Raw genomic sequence first — 19692 nt, forward strand, 5'->3', positions numbered from 1 at the left:
GCTCAGTCACTGCCCTTACCTCAACTCTTGCAGCAGCCCAGGAGCCTTGAGCCACTACTCTCCCATTGGATAAGAAGCTGCATAAGGAAGAAGAAAGGCCATTCAGGGGCTTTCTGGCCCCATAATGCAACAACTGCCACCACCCATACGGCCTAGAGTTGTACTTTAATTATTAAAGAGCAGAGGGTGGCCTGAATTATTATGACCTTCCCTATATATATATATGTACATATATATATATATTTTTTTAACTTCACAAGGTTATTGTGAATATCCACCTATTAAAAAAAAGGCGAAATGCACAGTATGCTTGTCTACATTAGGGGATTTTAAATATAATTGGTTATCTTTTCTTTGACAGAAGCAGACCAAAGGAATTATCTCTAGGAATAATTCAACCCATTTGCTCTATCACTGTATGTGATTCTAAAACTTAGGATCTCCATCATTAAGTTCAATTCAAAGCACTATATAAGTACAGGATAATATCACTAGCTATTTCTCCATGCTAAAAGCCATCAGGGACTTTGGACTGTTACTTAACCTCTCTGGGATCTGGTTTCACTATCTGAAAAATGAGGGGTTTAGAGAGGATACGTAAGTTTCCTCCCAGGTCCAACATTCTATGGTAATACTATTAGAAGCATATTGTCATAATGCTGTCTTCAAGTTCTACCATATAATAAAATGTAGTTTTACTACTAAACTAGAGTATAAATAACCATAAAGCAGGTTTAGGCTACCTAAATAATTCTATCAGTGCTTCATTTCTCAGAAAAAAATGTAATACTCACTTGAGAGTCCTCCTCTTTGCATGTATGTTGTGGCATCTGCTCTGTATCAGAGAGCTCATCTGAAGACTCATTCTTTCTTTTTTGTTTCTTACCCAATGTAATAATGAGTTTGCTGTTTCAAGAGGAAAAGAGTAAACAGTATGAACTCTGCCTTTTTCCATTTGTGGTCATATTAAGATTGCCGTGATAAACATTTTTCCATTTCATATCACATGAATGTGCAACCAAAGAGGATAATTATCATGAACTCCACAATGACATTTTCAAGACAAGAACTGCATTCTAATGGAACACAAATCAGTATTACAGTTAACATACTTTTAAGCACAGAAAGGCAGTCAAGTTCTATCACTTGTTTCTCGGGCTCAAAATTATTTTTCATGGGAAAAAATGTCAGGTGATATAACTGTATCTAGGAATTAAAATAATTCATTTATTGTCTTGTAGATTTGGAATGAAGGTTTTTCACCCTTCCACCTCTTACTAAATTCAAATTCCACTTAATGTCTTTCTACCCCACCTATTCCCTAGAAGCCTCTACTACTTTTTACCCTAATTTCTCCCTTACTGAAAACACTTCAACAATGGATTGTCCTTCAATTATTTCATTTATGCGAAGGCTTATCTTAGCTGTAGTATATGTTCCTAAAGAGTTAAAAACTCTTTTTTTATATTTCCACAGTTTGCCTGTCTCTCATATATATATGTGTGTGTGTGTATATACATATTAATATTTATACACACACATCAAATACAAATGTTTAAAATGAAAATGTGTTTTCAGTTTTTTTCCTGATCAGAGGTAGAAAGTACAGAGCTCCCACATTTCCTTATTCTAGTTCAACAAGTGAGAGTGCATGATTTTGAAGCACCATACTAATCATAAACCATGCTAATCGCTAATCAGGGAAATTCTATTTTAGATATCGATATTCCAAACAGAGAAAATTTCCCCAAATATTTTTAAGTATGATCTATCAGAAAGACAGAAGAACTTTCTTCCAACAATTATTTATTAATGTGGGAGAACTTGGAGGTTAAGAGCACACACTTTGAAATCATAGCATCAAAGATTTTAAACCTGATTCTACCATTTGCTTATCTGTAAGACACCTGGCAAATTATTTGATCTCTTTTAGCCTTAGTTTCCCTGCCAGGAAAATAGGGATCCTATAATAGCTACCTCTTCTGTTGTTGAGAATTAAGTGGAATAATGCAAATGAATTCTTAGCAAAGTCCTGACACAGTAATTTCTGAACTAACCTCTAATTATTATATGCCAGGTACTCCTAGGTTCTAGGATTTGACACAGTCCCTAACGTTAAAGTATCATTGCTAAAATATGAACATGGTTCAAACTCAGAAGTGGAAGTTAGTACCGGATGTAATGTGAACACAAAAGAAGTGCTTCTGTCTACTGTAAAGGAGTACCTTTACAGAAAAGGTAAAGTTTGAGACAGGAAATGAATGATAAAAGGGAGGTCAACTGGTAGTGAAAGAAGACAGAGGGTGCATTCCAGGTAGGGGGATATTACAGAAGAATGAGAGAAATGCACAGTGACAAGAGCATGTCAGAGATCCACAAAGCACAGCAGGAGGAAGAAGCAGAGGGATGGTCATCTAGATAGGGTGAAGATCACCGAAGATCCTATATGACATGTAAGGACTTAACATTTTAGCTTAAGGCCAGCTTTTAAGCTTGGCAGGGCAGGAATTGAAACAATCTGTCTTGTTCACCACTGACAACAAATGCCTCGGAGATATTCTGAATACATGAAAAAAAATAATAAAGCATTTGGAAGATATGAGAATTTTACACAAATAAGTTCTACAGATTTAAAATACAGCATGGTGATCATAGTTAACAATACCACACTGTATATTTGAAAGTTGCTAAAAGAGAGTGAATCTTCAAAGTTCTCATCACGAGAAAAAAAAAATTTGCAATTAGTGAGGTGATGGGTATTAACTAGACTTTTTTGGCAACAGTTTTGCAATAGGTACATATGTCAAATTATTATATTGTACACCTTAAATGAATACAATGTTATATGTCAATTGTATCTCAATAAAATTGGTGGGGGAAGAATTTCAAACAAGAGGGCGATGCAACTAGAAGAGAAACTCAAGGCAGGGAAACCAGCAATCAGGCAAATGACAACTCAAGTGAGGCATGAAGAGAGCAACACAGGGCCACGCTGTGTGGATGAAGAGGTGAAGAAAAGCACAACTTTATTATGGAGGCAGAATCAATTGACATGGCCACTGACTGGATGATTAGATATGACTCAAGAAACTTCTAGAAAGAGTTACTCCCAGATTATTCTTTTTTTTTAAAGATTTTATTTATTTATTTGACAGAAAGAGACATAGCCAGAGAGGGAACACAAGCAGGGGGAGTGGGAGAGGGAGAAGCAGGCTTCCCGCAGAGCAGGGAGCCCGATGCTGGGCTCAATCCCAGGACCCTGGGACCATGACCTGAGTCGAAGGCAGACGCTTAACAACTGAGCCACCCAGGCGCCCCAGATTATTCGTGTATGGCATGATTACCACCTTCCACAGGAGAAGGATAACTTTTACTGGGTGTCTCACCTGCACTCTTCGGACAAGCAAATAAAAGTACAAACACAGCTCCCGTTGGAACCAGGAAATCAGAGAGAGTACAAAAAGATAATCTGAAACAACACTAAGGAACCAACCATGTTTATGCTTCATTCCCTCTCACCACTTTCACTGGTCATTTCTTCCCTCTTCCGGTCCCTTTTCCTTACTCCGGTTTCCCTGCTAACAGAAAACTCTCCCTTGAGGTCATATCTACTATTAGATACCACAGGATCTTGTTTTTCCTCTTCCTCATCCGTCTATACAGACTATTTCACTTTCAGTCCTCACCCCACTGTTATCTGAACTCTTGGAACTCCTTTACATTTTCAAAGCTTCCATTTACCCAGTGTTTATGGAAGCAGTCTCTGCTGACTTTAACATGCATTCTCATTTGATGCTCATACAATTCCGAGAAGTGAATACTAGCATTTTATAAGAGGAGGAAACGGAGGCTTAGGGAAGTTAAATGCCTTGCTCAAAATCACACTGATAGTAAGACTAGAAATACAAATTAAGTATGCCTCACTCCAGAGCTTAAACTGAAGCTCTCAAAATGTTCCCAAATGCAACCCCTCACTTTCCCTAAACCTAACAGTCTCTTAATGTGAAAATATTATATAAGTTCAGAAAAGTACACACATCAAAAGAGAACAGCTTCATGAATTTTCTCAAATGAACATAAATGTGTAACCAGCTTCTAGATCAAGAAACAAGACATTATTAGTTTTCTAGAAGTCTCCTCTTCCAGCAAAAACCTCCTCCTAAGGGTAAGCATGATGCTCCTTGTGATTACACAATACAGCCTAACACACTTGTCCAGCTGGTCTTCAGTGGCAAGATCAGGGATAACTCTAAGTAAAATTAGGTAGTAGAAATATATATTGGATGCACTCTGCCATTTGCTCATTTTTATAGATAAATATTGCTTGAATCTCTAGAAAAGAAATACTAGTAAGTGCTGCCCTATCAATCTCAGATGCCTACCCTTTTTAGTGGAGGAGGGTAAGTCCTAGTAAAAACATTGCCTGTAATACCTTAGGATAAACCTTCATTATATTAATTATTTGAAAATGTTCTTCAAAACAAAAAAGAATCTTTTAAATTGTGTTTTCAATATATTCCGTATTTTCTTCCAAGGTTGTTCCATAGGCCTGGAAGAGCATCTTATTTCGTAAACTCATTAACCATTCTTAACCTATGCAAAAGCTTTTTTAATTAACCATTCTTAACCTATGCAAAAATCTCTTTTAAATCCTAACTTTGTAAGAGATATTTCAGATATGGTAGTTTCCTGTTAAACCTTACAAAGTCCAAAATATTTACACATGCCCTTTCTGTTAAAAAACGGTACATTTCCATGGTAGGAAAAAGGTGATTCTAAAACATTAAGTCATGCTTGACTGACACATTTCTGAGTAAAATACAGACATATTTTAAGATTTAAAAACTAGGGTTACTTACACAGAACACTGATTCTTGGAAACAATGAAGTCATACTGGTTTATTGTAAAGTTCTAAAATGGCACATAGGTGATACTATAAAGGGGAACAAAGATTACGTTGGTATTGAGTAATTCTTAAATGTATGAGAGGTAGGCTTCATTAGAAGGCTGTCTGTTAAAAATAAGGATTCCAAATCAGAAAATATCAGACAAACCCAAACTGAGAGACATTCTACAAAATCACTGGCCAGTATGCTTCAATACTGAAAACATTACAAAAGACAGAGACTGAGGAATTATCCCAAATTGGAAGAGTGTAAGGAGAGATGTCAACACAACGAAATGTAGGATCTTGGCCAAAAAAATGGAACAACTAACAAAATTTGTATGAGGTTTCTAAGTTAATGGAATTGTACAAGTGTTTTTTTCTGGGTTTGATAATCGTGCTTTGGTTATATAAGATGTTAACATTTGAGGAAGCTAGGTGAAGAGTCTAAAGGAACTCTGACCTATTTTTGCAAGTCTGAGATTAATTCAAAAGTAAAAAGTAAAAAAAAAAAAAAATACAGATTTGTAGGTTCCAACCCCAGGCTTCAGATCTAGTTAAGTGGGACTCCAATAAGACTTTTAAAAAATTCCCTAAAAGATTCTGATGTTCCACCAGGTTTGGGAACCACTGGTTCAGAGTTATTATCATAGAAAACTCTAAAAACAAATATTCAGGATAATAAAATGATTTTATATTTATAGAGCACTTAAAACACACCAAAGTGCTTTCGCTTACAATATCTCAGTTGATCCCGAGAAAAACTCTGAGATAGATATGGTGCTAGTCCCAATATACTAATAGGGAAGCTTTAGCTCCAAAAGGTGAAATTAAAGCCTGAGTCACAAGTTTAGTAAAAGACAATAAAGGTCTCTTTATTTCTAGTCTACTATTTCCAACATCTTACTGATTTTAAAATAAAATGATCAATCAGTACTTAATGTCAATAAATATATATAGTTTAATGGATACAGAGAAATATGAAACTATTATTATCTTTTAGTAAATTATTAAGGTTAACGTTTATCTGATTTTCTAACAACCACAAATCTCTACTACCTGTATAATGACAAATGTTTGCCATAAATATTATGTGAGAGAAATCGGATGATCCGAAAGTAGAGAAAATAAAATGAAATCAGTTAAGTAAAATACCCAATTTCCAAAGAGCATTCCATTCTTCCATCACAGATCACATACTATATGAATTCTAAAATAAAATATCATTATAAATGAAACTAAAAGTTCATTATAGATACATTCTTCAAATAAACTGACAGTTTGCTATTCTTAGAAATATCACCAAAGTAGAGTGCAAAATACAGAATACATGAATAATAAAGACTTTTTGCAAGTTTTGTTTTTAAAACATTAAAGGGATCTGTTATCAATGTTAGCAAATTGCAGCAACAAGTAAAAGAACTAAATATCAAAACATAGCTTGTTTCAGACAGCAAAGGGCAATTTCAAATTAAGTATAAATTTGAAATATTATTTCATTTGCACTGGAAAACCTCAGTGTTTATACTTGACATCTATATTTGATTTTCAGATGTAATTTATGCACTCATCTGAATCCTACCCACATGTTTATTAGTAGAGGCTGGGTAACAAGCTGCATTCTACACAATGTCAATCTGTAATTGCCCCCTGTTGATTCTCTCACTGCAATAATTGGACAAACAATGACTCTTCCCCAATTAGTCCATTTGTTGTAATTAATGCATCCAATTCATCATAAGTGAAGGAAACAAGCAAAAATACTATTTCACATTATAACGTTTTTCTTTGCAAGCCAAGTGAAAGACACTGCAGCTATTTTTAAAGTCATAAAATAGAAACTTTTTTTTAAAAAAAGAAAACTTTTAACCTGGTGAAATTTCTCCATTTTAAGGGTCTACTCAAGACTCTAGCTTAAACTCCTCTGGAAAAAGCAAGTTTTATTTTTTTTTAAAAGATTTTATTTATTTATTTGACAGAGAGAGACACAGTGAGAGAGGGAACACAAGCAGGGGGAGTGGGAGAGGGAGAAGCAGGCCTCCAGCCAAATCGATCCCAGGACCCTGGGATCATGACCCGAGCCAAAGGCAGACGCTTATAACGACTGAGCCACCCAGGAGCCCCGGAAAAGCAAGTTTTAAAAAAGGGTTCTTTATTTTAGTTAATCCTTCAGTTTGTGAAGGTAACATTGTCTTGTATGCTCTTGGTAACTTGGACTATAAATTACCTCCTCTTTAAGGACGGATAGGATTTTTTAAAAAAGTTTAATTCACTGAGTTGTTTCAATACAAGTATTAACTAAGTATTAATAATCAGTCAATATATTGACTTATTCTTAAAAAATACTTTTTTAAAAGAGAAAAGGGTGTTTATGTTGAAAAATACTGATAGAGTAGGAGCATTAAATCAAAAACTTTACTTCAGTGGCTCTAAGATACATATTTTCCCCATATATTAACATCTATGAAATCGAGATTCATTTAATAATCAAACACATGCCATAGTTTTAACTGGCAATATTTTTTTTTCTTTCTTACACATAAAATAATGGTGTGCCTTATAATCAATGTCATCTTAGATTCAATGAAATACATACAACACATTGCTAATGACAGACCTTACCAATACATTTTATGTAAAGGTATACTTCTTAAAAATGGAACTGCAAATCTTCATTGAATTCATAACAAATAATGCATGCTGTATCAATTCTTTCTGCAGATGAATGTGTTTCAGATTTTCACTGAGTTTAAGTTTAGATCTAAGGAGTGAAATCTATATAACATTTTACCTGCCTGGCATTTAAAAATTATAGAACCTCTATAGACTACTAATGGCATATGATTAATAATTTAAAAAATATAATAAATTTATATCATACATTTTTTCCAAGTTTTTTTTTGGTCATATGCCAAGAAACAATTAATTTATTTATATTTTATCCAGATATTAAATTCTTACTATTTTGAATACATGCAAACAGGGTCCCATTTGTCACTTTATTAATAACATGGACTATGAAGTGATAATTCTCAATTTCTGATGATTCATTATATTTTCCTTCAGGTTTTGTTAATTCATTTTTTCCTTATATATTTTATTATTTAGATGTAAATGTATCTCTACAGACATGCATATGGACAAACTTCCATGTTAGTTTTATTTAAAAAACACACATACATATATATGTATATATATGATGCAAGGTAATTAATAAATGTTATTTTCCTTCTTCCTTTTTGGGGTCTCAAACAAACTATAGCAAAAAAGGGCACAATATAATTTCAAAATTTAATTATGTTTTATTGTTTTTCTTTATAATATGAATCGTTAATTTCTTTCTTTTTTTTTTTAAAGATTTTATTCATTTATTCATCAGAGAGAGAGAGAGAGAGAGAGAGAGAGCACGCACATACAAGCAGGGGGAAAGGCAGGCAGAGGGAGAAGCAGGCTCCCAGATGAGCAAGGAGCCTGATGCAGAACTCGATCCCAGGCCCCTGGAATCATGACCTGTGAGGAAGGCAGACGCCTAACTGACTGAGCCACCCAGGCATGCCAACATCCTTAATTTCTACTTGAATTTGATAAATATTTCCTAATTTAGAGTTTTCTGCTTTCACTCAAGAGAAAAGCTATTTCTAGCCACTTGATATCTAGCATACAGAAAGAATAATTATGAATAACACAAAAAAGAAAATAAGTTTAATCATGAAGGACTGATTAAATTTGTAGGGCCATAAAACATTTTTAAGTATCAAAATCATTCTACCTATGCCAGTCCAATGATCTGTAACACACAGAAGTAAATTCTAATTGACGACATGGACACATAATTTAAATGTTAAAGTTATAAACCATAAATTTAAAAAATGCTCCAATTAAATCATGTGATATTCTACTATATAATCTCAAATCACACATAGAACCGTAAGAAAATTCTACTTGAAGTCTTAGAATGAATTTATTTTAGAATCTAACTCTCTACTATTACTAAACCATTAGCTATGTCCCTGAGGTTTCAGTGAAGGATTAGCTTGCCATTTCTGTTTTTGATTTAACAAATCAAATCCAACCATTTGGTAACATTTAATATTTAATCTACTCATTCATTCAGTCTACAAAATTCATTCCATTCCATTCATGGAGCATCTATTATGCACCTATTATTACTAAAGAAATATCTGCTATTCTAGTTGAAAGGCAGCTTGTTAGAACCTGATTGCCAAGATCATGACCAACATTAAAACAGCAAAAGGCTGTTTCCCTACCTCACTATTTTATACCTGCCATTACCATTTTAACTCACCACCTTCCACTTAACCGTGGTCAACCCTTTCAAGCTCTGGGCAAATTTCAAACAAAATTTACCTCTCCTAAATGCTACCCTAGCTACCTGATAAACAGAAGCATGCTCATATGAAAAAAGCCATTAATAAGTTAACCTATTACCCCTCTTAACAATTAGCAACTGTTTTTGTTTCTCTGTTTGATTTTTTTTTTTTTTTAAGTAGATGTGCTACCAAAGTGAGTACTGTTAGCCTAACTTTTTAACTGGTCTTATTTAGGAACAGAGCCTTAACGGAAAGAGAACCTAGGCAGATGAGTGAAAGTTTAGGCTTGAGGAAAGGGGCGTGGCTCCTGGTTGCAGCCCTCTCCCTAAATAGCTACATGCTATTTATGTTTTCAGAAAATAACGACGGACATTTATTAAATTCCGGGTACTGCTCCATATGCTTTAAATGCTATTAAATCATTTCACCCCCAAAATAACACCATGAGGCAAGTACTATCATTATCCCCTTTCTACAGGAAGAAATTAAAGCTTGGAGAGGTTAAGTATTTGTCCAGGGTCACACGGCTTGTAGGTGACAAAACTGGGATTTGAACAAATACTCTTGGCTCCAAAGCCAAAGAACTTAAGCAAACCAGCACACTGTGTGCCAACATAACTCACAGAGGTGGAAAGATGAAATGAGACTGTACACAAGTGCTCTGAAAGGGGCCTTTTTTTCCTTGTATTTTTAAAAAAATTAATCTACAAGAGTAGCAGAAATGATAAAAAGGTTTCAAGCACACTGCCAAGCAGAAGCAGTACTAGTTTTCTTCTTTCTAGACTGTATCAAATCACATGTGTGGGTGAAATGAACACCACCTCTGACTATACATCAACCATAACTTACTGTTTACAAATTTAGCTACTCTCAAAATTTCTATTTCTCACTGCTAGTGGTTAAGCTCCAGCATATGTTTCCTTCAACTTTCTCTGGTATCTGTCCTTTGATGGTGGCAATAACCCAACTCTTCTCAAACTAACAGAAAAATAAAACTTTCACAAGAAAACATTTAATATATCATAAAATGCTGTTAATTAAAACTATGCAACTAAACTTAACTATTTAAATGACTTCAGGGGTGCCTGGGTGGCTCAGTTGGTTAAGCGTCTGCCTTCAGCTCAGGTCATGATCCCAGGGTCCTGGGATCGAGCCCCACATCGGGCTCCCTGATCCGCAGGAAGCCTGCTTCTCCCTCTCCCACTCCCCCTGCTTGTGTTCCCTCTCTCGCTGTCTCTCTGTCAAATAAATAAAATCTTTAAAAAATAAAAAAATTAAAAAAATAAATGACACAGAAATTAAAAACTTGTCAAATTCAAAATTTAAATATAGCAGCTTACTGGTAAGTACAGTAATATTTCAACTGATTAGTATAGGAACTCCAAGTTGTATATGAATTTCATTTCCAACTACGTTCTTTCCAACATGACAATCTTTGTCTTTGTCTGATAAAGATGACCAAGAAGTCATTGTTTTACTCCAACCGCTTAATAACAATATAGAAGGCAAGCTTCCATTTTACTTTACTTGGCTGCAACTTAAAAATTCCTCTATCAAAAGGATGATCTTATAGTCTCAACAAAGTTTTCTCTAGCAACTGCTCAGTGTCTTGCCATGTATTTATCTTTCCAATACAATTTTCACCTGTTTTCTCAAGAACGCTCTCTCTAAAAACTACTAAACTGATCAACACTGTGCAATATTAAGATCATTTGTTATTAATAGTCTATTTCTAACAAAAATATAAATATCACAGAATAAGTCAGACACTCTACTGCAATATATTACTTCTCCCTACCATATTCACGTTTCAAAAATCCACGTTTCTCTCTATTATGATTATTTCTAATTTCCCCTTATGTACATTGTTCTTCTTGAAACAGATTCATTTCTGGTATCTTTTGCCTCTACCTATTCCCTCCCAAATTTAAACTTATTGTAAAACTTTTGAAGTTTCTCTACCAGTTTCTCTTGGTTTGTGCATTATTTTTTTAATGCCCTTCCAAAGAGTACAACACTTTGCCTATGTCTCTGTATAAGTTAAAACTGGAAAACTTTAATTATACTAACTCTTAATACATTAAAGGATTAAATATGGGATTTCCTAATTAAAACTAGACATAACATTGGAAAAATAAGATACTTTCATGCCAAAACCTTTAAATAAAGGAGCAGAAATTTAACTTTCAAATTTCATTTTTGCTGTCTGCAAATAAAATGTAAAAATTACAAACATTAGTCACTGCTCTATTATGGCAAGAGAGCCCATGTTATTTAATGGTTTGGATTGAAAGGCATCAGGATGTGACAATATAATTCAGTTTGGTGACTGCATTTAAAATGCTGAGAAAATTTGTTTTACAAATTTGTATTAGTTCTAAATATCTAATGTATCAATTACTTCTTAAGCAAATGAAGATTTTCATAATAAAGAAATTCTTTACTGTGTACTTTGTGTGGAAAAGAAAGAAAAAAGCCTTCAAAAATGGCAAATATTCCTGTAAAAAAATTCTAAACTGTTGGCCTTCGGTTATTTTTACACTTGCATGCAAAAATTTAAATATAATACAAATATTAACATTTATTTTGTTTTTTGAAAATGTATCAGATGAGTAATCATATAAAAACACCAAGGATTAACATACCCTTCTAGAGCAATTCCTTGGCCTTATAATTCTCTTGGAGCATTAATCCTCACCTGGCCTCCTTATTACATAAAGTAAATCAGAAAGACAGTGAGGGGGAGTAGACCAGTAAGAGCTGAGAGCTGCTCATCGTTGATTTAAATGGTCTTAAGTTTTCTTGTCATTCCATTTAGTCCAAAGTTGTGGGTTTATGAGAAAGGACTCTATCTCACATTTCCAAATTATAAGGTACCCAATGAAGTACAACTAAGAGGTAAAGAAATCTTGTAGAAGATTTCAATGCACTTTCTGTAAAGAAAGTGAATTTGGAACTGGCACAGCAATGGTTTGGTTTTGTTTTCCTTTTTCTGTTTTATGTATGACATATTTTCCTAATTTAAATTCCTTTTACTAATATTAATGTACAAAAAGCTATGTTCACAGAATTGTAAAATGTAGTAAATCTTGGAATATTCCCCAATTCATTCAAAAAAGGAAATAAGGTACACATAGCATCTAACAACTTAAAACTTCAAAGTGGGAGTAAATACATAAAATCAAAAGTAAAAGATGAGACAGATTGCACTCTGACAAAAAAATTCAAAGGAATTAAATTTAATTCTTAACCAACTTACCCAATTTTTGTCTTCTCCTTTAACTTAGAACAAGTTTTTGTTTTTTTGCTCTCTTTGTCCTTTGGCTTGGATTTCATCCGTCTACCTTTCTTTTCCTCTTTTCCTTCAACTGAAGCAGTAGGAAAGTTTTCAGGACTCATTACTCGTGGAATATTGCGTTCCCCACGTTCCTTTGCTTTTGCTATGGCCTCTGATATTATCCGATTAGCCTTTTCTTGCTTGCTTTCTGATTCCACTTTTTTTCTCTGCTTCTTCTCAGACATGATCCTCACCTGGGTATTCTGCAACTTAGTATATGTCCCAGAACCATCACTCTTCTTGGAAGATGGAGGCTAGAGAAATCAGAATACTTTTTACACAACGTATCAAAGTACACCTAAACAATTAACATAAATATACGAACATTTAAGATTATGCTTAAAGTAAAATATGTGAACCAGTATGTGAGTGCTACAAAAACAAATTTAAAATTAAAAGTTTGTTGATCTAGAAATTAGTGTAGGTATAAAATAAAAAGCTCAACTACTGCTTTTAAAAATGAAGGTTAAAGAAGGATAATGTAGATTCACTGATATTTTCACAGCATTCTTGATTAGTTGATTCAAATTCTGTCCTGTAAATACTCTGTGCATTTGAAATAAGTCTTTTCTTTCCTCCTTACTCCAGAACTCTGAAAATTAATAAATTTAAAATAGCAATTTTAATTTAGAATGACTACTCCTTAGTTTATTATAATTTTTAGAAATATAAAGCTTCTCTTTACAAGAAATTAGAACTAGAACCTGAAATCATTTAAATCATTTTTTAATGTGCAATCTATGCAGCAACATAGCTAGTTAGTAAATAGACATTCCCATACTTAAAATTAGAGAAAGTTTTAGTTTTTCCGTGAAAGAGTTAAATGTGAATTTCTTTCTTTCTATATCATAATTATTTTGCTCAAGCAATTCTGAAAAAAAAAACCCCAAGTTTTACAGTTTTACGTTAAAATTATTAATATTTTAGCAAGATCCAAGGAACAGATCAACAGCATTTAAAAAAAAAAAAAATCTTCTCCAAACACGCATTCATCCACATATACTCAGATCACAGTTTTGTTATGTTCTTACCCGTAAACATGCCTCTGACTATAGCAAAGGAAAAAACCACCAGGAATTTCCACACACATTTTCATGCTGATTCCAGTGTGCTTCACTGGATATCTTTTCTATACCTGCCTCATCAAAGGTTTCATAGCAGTGCTGCAGCACTGGGAAAGGAAGGAGGGTTTAGAACGCTCACTAAAATGCCACCTTAAGGCCTACAGGCTATAACAAATAACCAAGACTCGAGGAAACAGCAACAAGCTCAAGATGGCGATGCAGTACGACTCCCGCAGCAGCAGCCAGTAATAAGGAAGGTTATTCAATCCCATTAGCCTTTTAGCCCAAAGAACCCCTCCTCCTCCCACTCATTCAGGCTTTCACTTACCCTTCCTCTTGGCCTCTTCACTGAAGACATTTTTGGCGTCAGACAAAGGCTTGCCCTCTGCTTTTTCACCACCCCAGGCAGTGCTCAAGAAAAAAGCATTGAAAGAAGATTCCTAAATGGCCTATTTAGCAAGCTGCAACCAAGAGATGCACAACCCTCCACAAACACACATTGTGATTTATCAACACATTTCTGCCTTGGCAAGTTTATATCCACTGTTCATCCTATTTAGATATGAAAAAGGCTGTAAACCCCTCCTAAAAAGCTGAGTTTCCTCAATAGCTGTAAGCAGATAGCCAGATTCCAACAAAGCACAGAAAGAAATGAATGCACAAAGCATCAAAATGCATCAGCATGAATATTAGAGATGTCGTTAAAAATACTGACTCCTTCTGCGGAAGTAGGCCAGCAGATGGTGCTACCAGTTATTATTCCATTAGACTCTGCAATTTAACCCCCGATGGACTGTTCTTCCCTCCATGTAACACATTAACTGTAGCTCTGCCACTTCCTGCAGTCAAGTTTTTTAAAAATACACATAAAACCTGATTTTAAGAGCTCACCCGCAAACTAAAACCGTGGTGAAATGGCTTTATGTAGCTATCGATATTAACAAACAAAATCCGATGCAATTTTTACTGGGGAAAAATACTTTTCTGCAGGATACCATAAAATACTGGAAGTAGGAAAATAGCCGACGAGGAGCAAAGGGTTAAAAGAGCAGGTCATGCAAATGAACACAGAACAAGTGACTTCTCTTTAAGAAATTAGGTAAGTTCTCTTCTGATTCTTCTAACAAAAAGCTAACAATGTTATTTTTAAGACGGAGGAATGAAGCTATTTTCATTTAAATTCTGAAGAGAAGTTTAAGATTTCGGTAAGAACACAGGAGAGCTGCCTGTATGCCCGCACAGAATAAATAACGACACTTATATTTTTTCCTTATTTAAACCTGGAGAAAAACATTAATTTATTTTTCTAACATAAAAAACTCACAAAACCTTCCTGACCTTTACCCTTCATGTTCTATTTTAGCTGAACTATGAAGTTTTTCAGATAAAATTTTAGTTTCAGTTGCTTGCTAAAAATAAATAACAAGTCTTCCTGAATTTCATCATCAACTTTTCTTTCTATAAAAAAACTGAGACTATTTTAATAAGCAATGCCCTACCATACCTAAAACAAAATTTTCACAGCTTCAAAATTCAAATTTACTTCTTTCATTAATACCATTTTTTCAGTTGGTCCTGGCAAGTTATCTGATATTTCTATCAAAGAACGTTTTTTGTTTCTTTCCTTTTAAGCACCGAAGGTCTGAAAATGGAGCGTTATATGACCAATGTCCAGGAAAGCCCAATGTGGACAGCAGGGGAAGAAATTAAAGTTTAGAGAACCACTAATGGCAAGGAAAGGATCTGACTGCCCTGAGAGGTCCTCTGCATAAAAATCACAATAACCAATGGTAAGGGCTAACACTTAGTGCTTAATAAGTGCCAGGTACTACTCTAAGTATTTTTCACATAATAACTCATTTAATCTGGAATGATAATAGGGTAATGGAGATAATGGAGAAAAGAGAAGTAGCAAATGGTAGATACACTCTGATAGCAGTATTACATAATGCTAGAACAACCTGAGCACAAGCAAAAAAAAGTCATAATGATAACAGTAATAGTAAGAGCTAACACGTATTTGATCCTTACTGTGTTCCAGGCACTATTCCTCATATTATTTATATATATTAACTTAATCTTCAAAACAACCCTGTGATGTAGGTACTTAGAGCTGAGGATACTGAGGCATGAAGAGGTAACTCACCCCAGATCACAGAGCTGATGACTGATGAAACAGGGATTAAAAGGCAAAGGGCCTTGTTATGAAAACCATGCTCCTAATCATATGTGGTTCAAATATCATTATGTACACAGATTGATCTGAATACAAAAGAAGCCAAATGACTTTCTCAAAACTGCAGAGACACTAGTAATAAAGCTGGGATGAAAAGAATTTTTTCCTGTGTCCTTGCCAAGATGTAAAAATCAACTAGATATGGGCAGGTGACGAGCAGGAAGAGTCAATGCTTGGTTTCTAGACCAAGCACTGGTACTGGAGAAGGTAAAAGAAGTAGGATATCTAGTGGAGAAAGGATGTGTCTGTGTGTGTGGTAAGTTTAAAAGCTCTAGTAACTGAAAATTTGAGACTAGATCCTCAGAGAGGTCAGGGCTGGAATGGAAGATGTCAATTCTCTTGCTGTTTTCTTTCAATATCCTTAACTCACTGACATTATCCTAGAACCTAGGATGATTTCCAAAATATCTCACTTCTCCCATTAGAGCTTTTCAACAGATTCTATTACTTGACTCAAAATTCCAATTATTTAACAATAAATCTTAACAGTAGACAACAATAACGAAATCCATGGTCAAATATTTCTCCTGCTATTAGAAGACAGTATTTTAAAATTATATTCCCACAGAACATCACTATCAAGGTGTTGTAACTAAACATTTTTAATATAAGTCATTTCCCAATTTACACATATACCACAAACTTACAAAAGGGTAGTTGATATGCTTTTTTCAATGCTACTGTCTTTCTCTTTTACCTTATATAAGCACTCATCAAATTGTCAAGTCTACTTAATTGTATTTTGTTCTATTTTCCTCCCCATCCCACAGCTCCTGCTGTATTAACTTCCCACTTATGGCTACACCATAGTTATACAGAAAAATATCTTCCTTATCTGTAGGAAATATATATTAAAGTCTTTGGTGGTGATGAAACATCAGGTCTGCAATCTACTCTCCAATTCTTTACAAAGTGAAAGAATTTCTTTGTACTTCACTTGTGATTTTTCTCTAAGTTTGTCATAGTTTCAAAAAATTTTTTTAAACACAAGTTGTTTAAGAATCAAATATAAAGGCAAAGGTCCTGCTCCCCAAAAATGGTAACTATATGGTAAATGACAAAAACAATACAAAAGGAAGGCATATATATTAATATCATATCTAAATTTTTATAAGACAAAGAAGTCATAGCAAAACATAAAGATGATCTCATATGTGATATATTAATTATGTTGATAGTAACTGAAAGGAATATATGGAAGACCTGGTATATCACATTTCATTATGGTATGAGTGTTTTTCAAACCACAGGTCATGACCTAATAGCAACTCATGATATAAATTTAGTGGGTCCAGACCACTAAAAAAAAAAATGAAATAGAACACAATGAAAAAGTATGGTCTCTAGCCTTTATGAATGCTATGTGTTACAAAATTAAAAAGTTTTCATACCTTCATGAGAGAAAGAAGCAAAGAGATTTGTTCAAGAAATTAGAGTTGTTAAAATCTGAGGGTGAAGTCAGATCTTTCTTGGTGGAATGATTTTCCCACATAGTCACCCAACCCACAGTGGGAATCTGTCATTTCAAATATTTCAGTTGTATACAAATAATTTAGACTATTGAATTACCAGTGTGTGGACAGGAATGGAAATGATAAATTTCCAAAGAGAAGGAGAGAATAATCACATGGCTGCTATACATGTACAATAGGATACAGTCTCCTCTATTGGGGGAATGTTCTATTTCACAGATTTTTAACTGATTAATTAATTAATTATTAGAGAGAGAGAGAGTGAGCAAGCACAAGCAGGGGGAGGGGCAGAGGTAGAAGGAGAAGCAGACTCGACTTGGGGCTTGATCCCAGGACCCTGGGGTTGTGACCTGAGCTGAAGGCAGATGCTTAACTGACTGAGCCATCCAGGTGCCCCTATTTCATATATTTTTAAAGTAATATGAAAGAATAAAAGGTCTCAAATAAGAAAACAGATACAATTTCTCAGTAAGAATAAAACACAGAACAGGAGCGCCTGGGTGGCTCAGTCGTTAAGCATCTGCTTTTGGCTCAGGTCATGATCCCTGGGATGGAGGCCAGCATCGGGCTCCCTGCTCCACAGGAGGCCTGCTTCTCCCTCTCCCACTCCCCCTGCTTGTTTTCCCTCTCTCGCTGTGTCTCTTTCTGTCAAGTAAATAAAATCTTTAAACAAACAAACACACAGAACAAGGAATTTTCAACAACATAGGTAAAACTCCATGAGAGCTAAAAATCTTCCAACCTTTCTCAGAAGAGAGGACTGTTAGGCTTCAGGCCCAGGGCTGGAGGTGGACAGAGGCTCCAATGGAAGACAATATAAAACAGAACAGAAATCGCAAGCCATGAGCAAAAACCAGTGTTACTGCCTAGAGAGACAATGCAGAAATAACAGAAGAGAGCCAACAAGGAAACCCCAAAACACCAAGTTCAAGGAACCAGCAGATGAAGAGGAGTTAATGCAGGAAAACAAAGAGAAACTACAAGAATGGTAAGGTGAGTGTCAGCAAACAAGTGGTGTCATGGAAGCCAAGAGGAGAGAGTTAAAAATTCTGCAGTCAAAAGGAAAGTAAATATAGTAATTTGATATTATAAATATAACTTACAAGGCATTTTAGTTCTCTTAAATTGTTTATAGTAAGCCGGGTGTGCTAGTTTTTAACCTCTTTATTTTAAGGGAAGTTAAATATTATTTACTTAAATATTCATATAAAACCAACCTTCTAAAAACAATAAGTTTATAGTTAATCTTAGCAATATGTGTCAAATATTAATGTGGTGACTTCTGGCTTTTATGTATTGCACAGAACATTTTTTCCACAAGCTACCAATAAAGACCTGCTTTTAAAGAGAAAAGAAGTGGAAAAATTGACCCAAGAGCAAATTATAATCTGTCAGTCTTTTTCTGAGTTTTACCCCTAGATCTATTTTCAGAGTTTTTGATGGAAGCAAAACAATTATTTACTTTGCTTTCTTCACATCTGTGAAGTGCCATGTTCACAAACTAAAAGGCCTACTCTCATCTTGTGACTTGTACTAGTACCCAGGTCTCCATTTTTAGCTAAGCATGACATTCCTTTCTTTTTTTAGTGTCATAAATCTTGAATTTTACATTGATAAGGTAATACTATTAAAAGTATTGCCTTTATTTTAATCATCCACATAGCAATTCAGGCAAATAGTACATATTCACAAAAGCTGTTTTCTTCGGGGCGCCTGGGTGGCTCAGTCGTTAAGTGTCTGCCTTTGGCTCAGGTCAAAGATCCCAGGATCCTGGGACTAAGCCCCACATCGGGCTCCCTGCTCCATAGGAAGCCTGCTTCTCCCTCTCTCACTTCCCCTGCTTGTGTTCCCTCTCTCGCTGTGTATCTCTCTGTCAAATAAGTAAAAGTCTTAAAAAAGCTATATTTTTCTAAATACAAATTTGTTTTATGACTTATAGGAAATACAGAGAGAGGGGACCATGTTAGAGGATATCATGGGGGTGTAACCAGCAAAATCCAGAACGTAGGGAACTCTACAAACAACTCAGTCTCTTCAACAAAGGAACAAAACAAAGATATTTAAGACTAAATGACAAAAAAGAAAAAAAAGAGACACTTAAAATACATATCAACCAAATATAATGAGTAGCCCTTGTTTTGATAGAGACCTGAAAAAAATCAATTGTAAAAATACATTTATTAAACTACTAGGGAATTTTAACTTTGACCAGATATTTGATTATGAAGGAATTATAATTATTTTTTAGGTATAAAACTGATTTTGTAGTGGTGTTTTAAAGACAAAAATATTTGTCTTTTAGATATATAAATTGAAATATTTATAGATGAAGTGGCATGATTGAGATGCGCTTCAAAATAATCCAT

The 19692-nt window shown here is 34.5% G+C and overlaps 1 protein-coding gene across 14 annotated transcripts in view; it reads right to left on the minus strand.

Annotated features, from left to right (window-relative positions):
* CHD9 (chromodomain helicase DNA binding protein 9) overlaps positions 1-19692 on the minus strand; it is a 230132-nt gene that overhangs the window by 83875 nt on the left and 126565 nt on the right. For 11 of the 14 annotated variants that reach the window (XM_025852347.2, XM_073884387.1, XM_073884390.1 and 8 more), the window contains 2 exons: positions 12477-12808; positions 795-906 (listed from right to left, as the gene is read on the minus strand). In XM_025852347.2, coding sequence (XP_025708132.1) covers positions 795-906; positions 12477-12808 — 444 coding nt within the window. Of the gene's footprint in view, positions 1-794; positions 907-12476; positions 12809-13585; positions 13805-13946; positions 14300-19692 lie in introns of those variants that run through there. The other 3 variants (XM_025852353.2, XM_025852351.2, XM_025852354.2) reach the window with 2 other exon arrangements.

This window comes from Callorhinus ursinus, unplaced genomic scaffold, assembly GCF_003265705.2.
Source record: "Callorhinus ursinus isolate GAN/ISIS: 27379988/994484 unplaced genomic scaffold, GSC_fseal_2.0 scaffold56, whole genome shotgun sequence".
NCBI classification, from domain to species: Eukaryota; Metazoa; Chordata; class Mammalia; order Carnivora; family Otariidae; genus Callorhinus; species Callorhinus ursinus.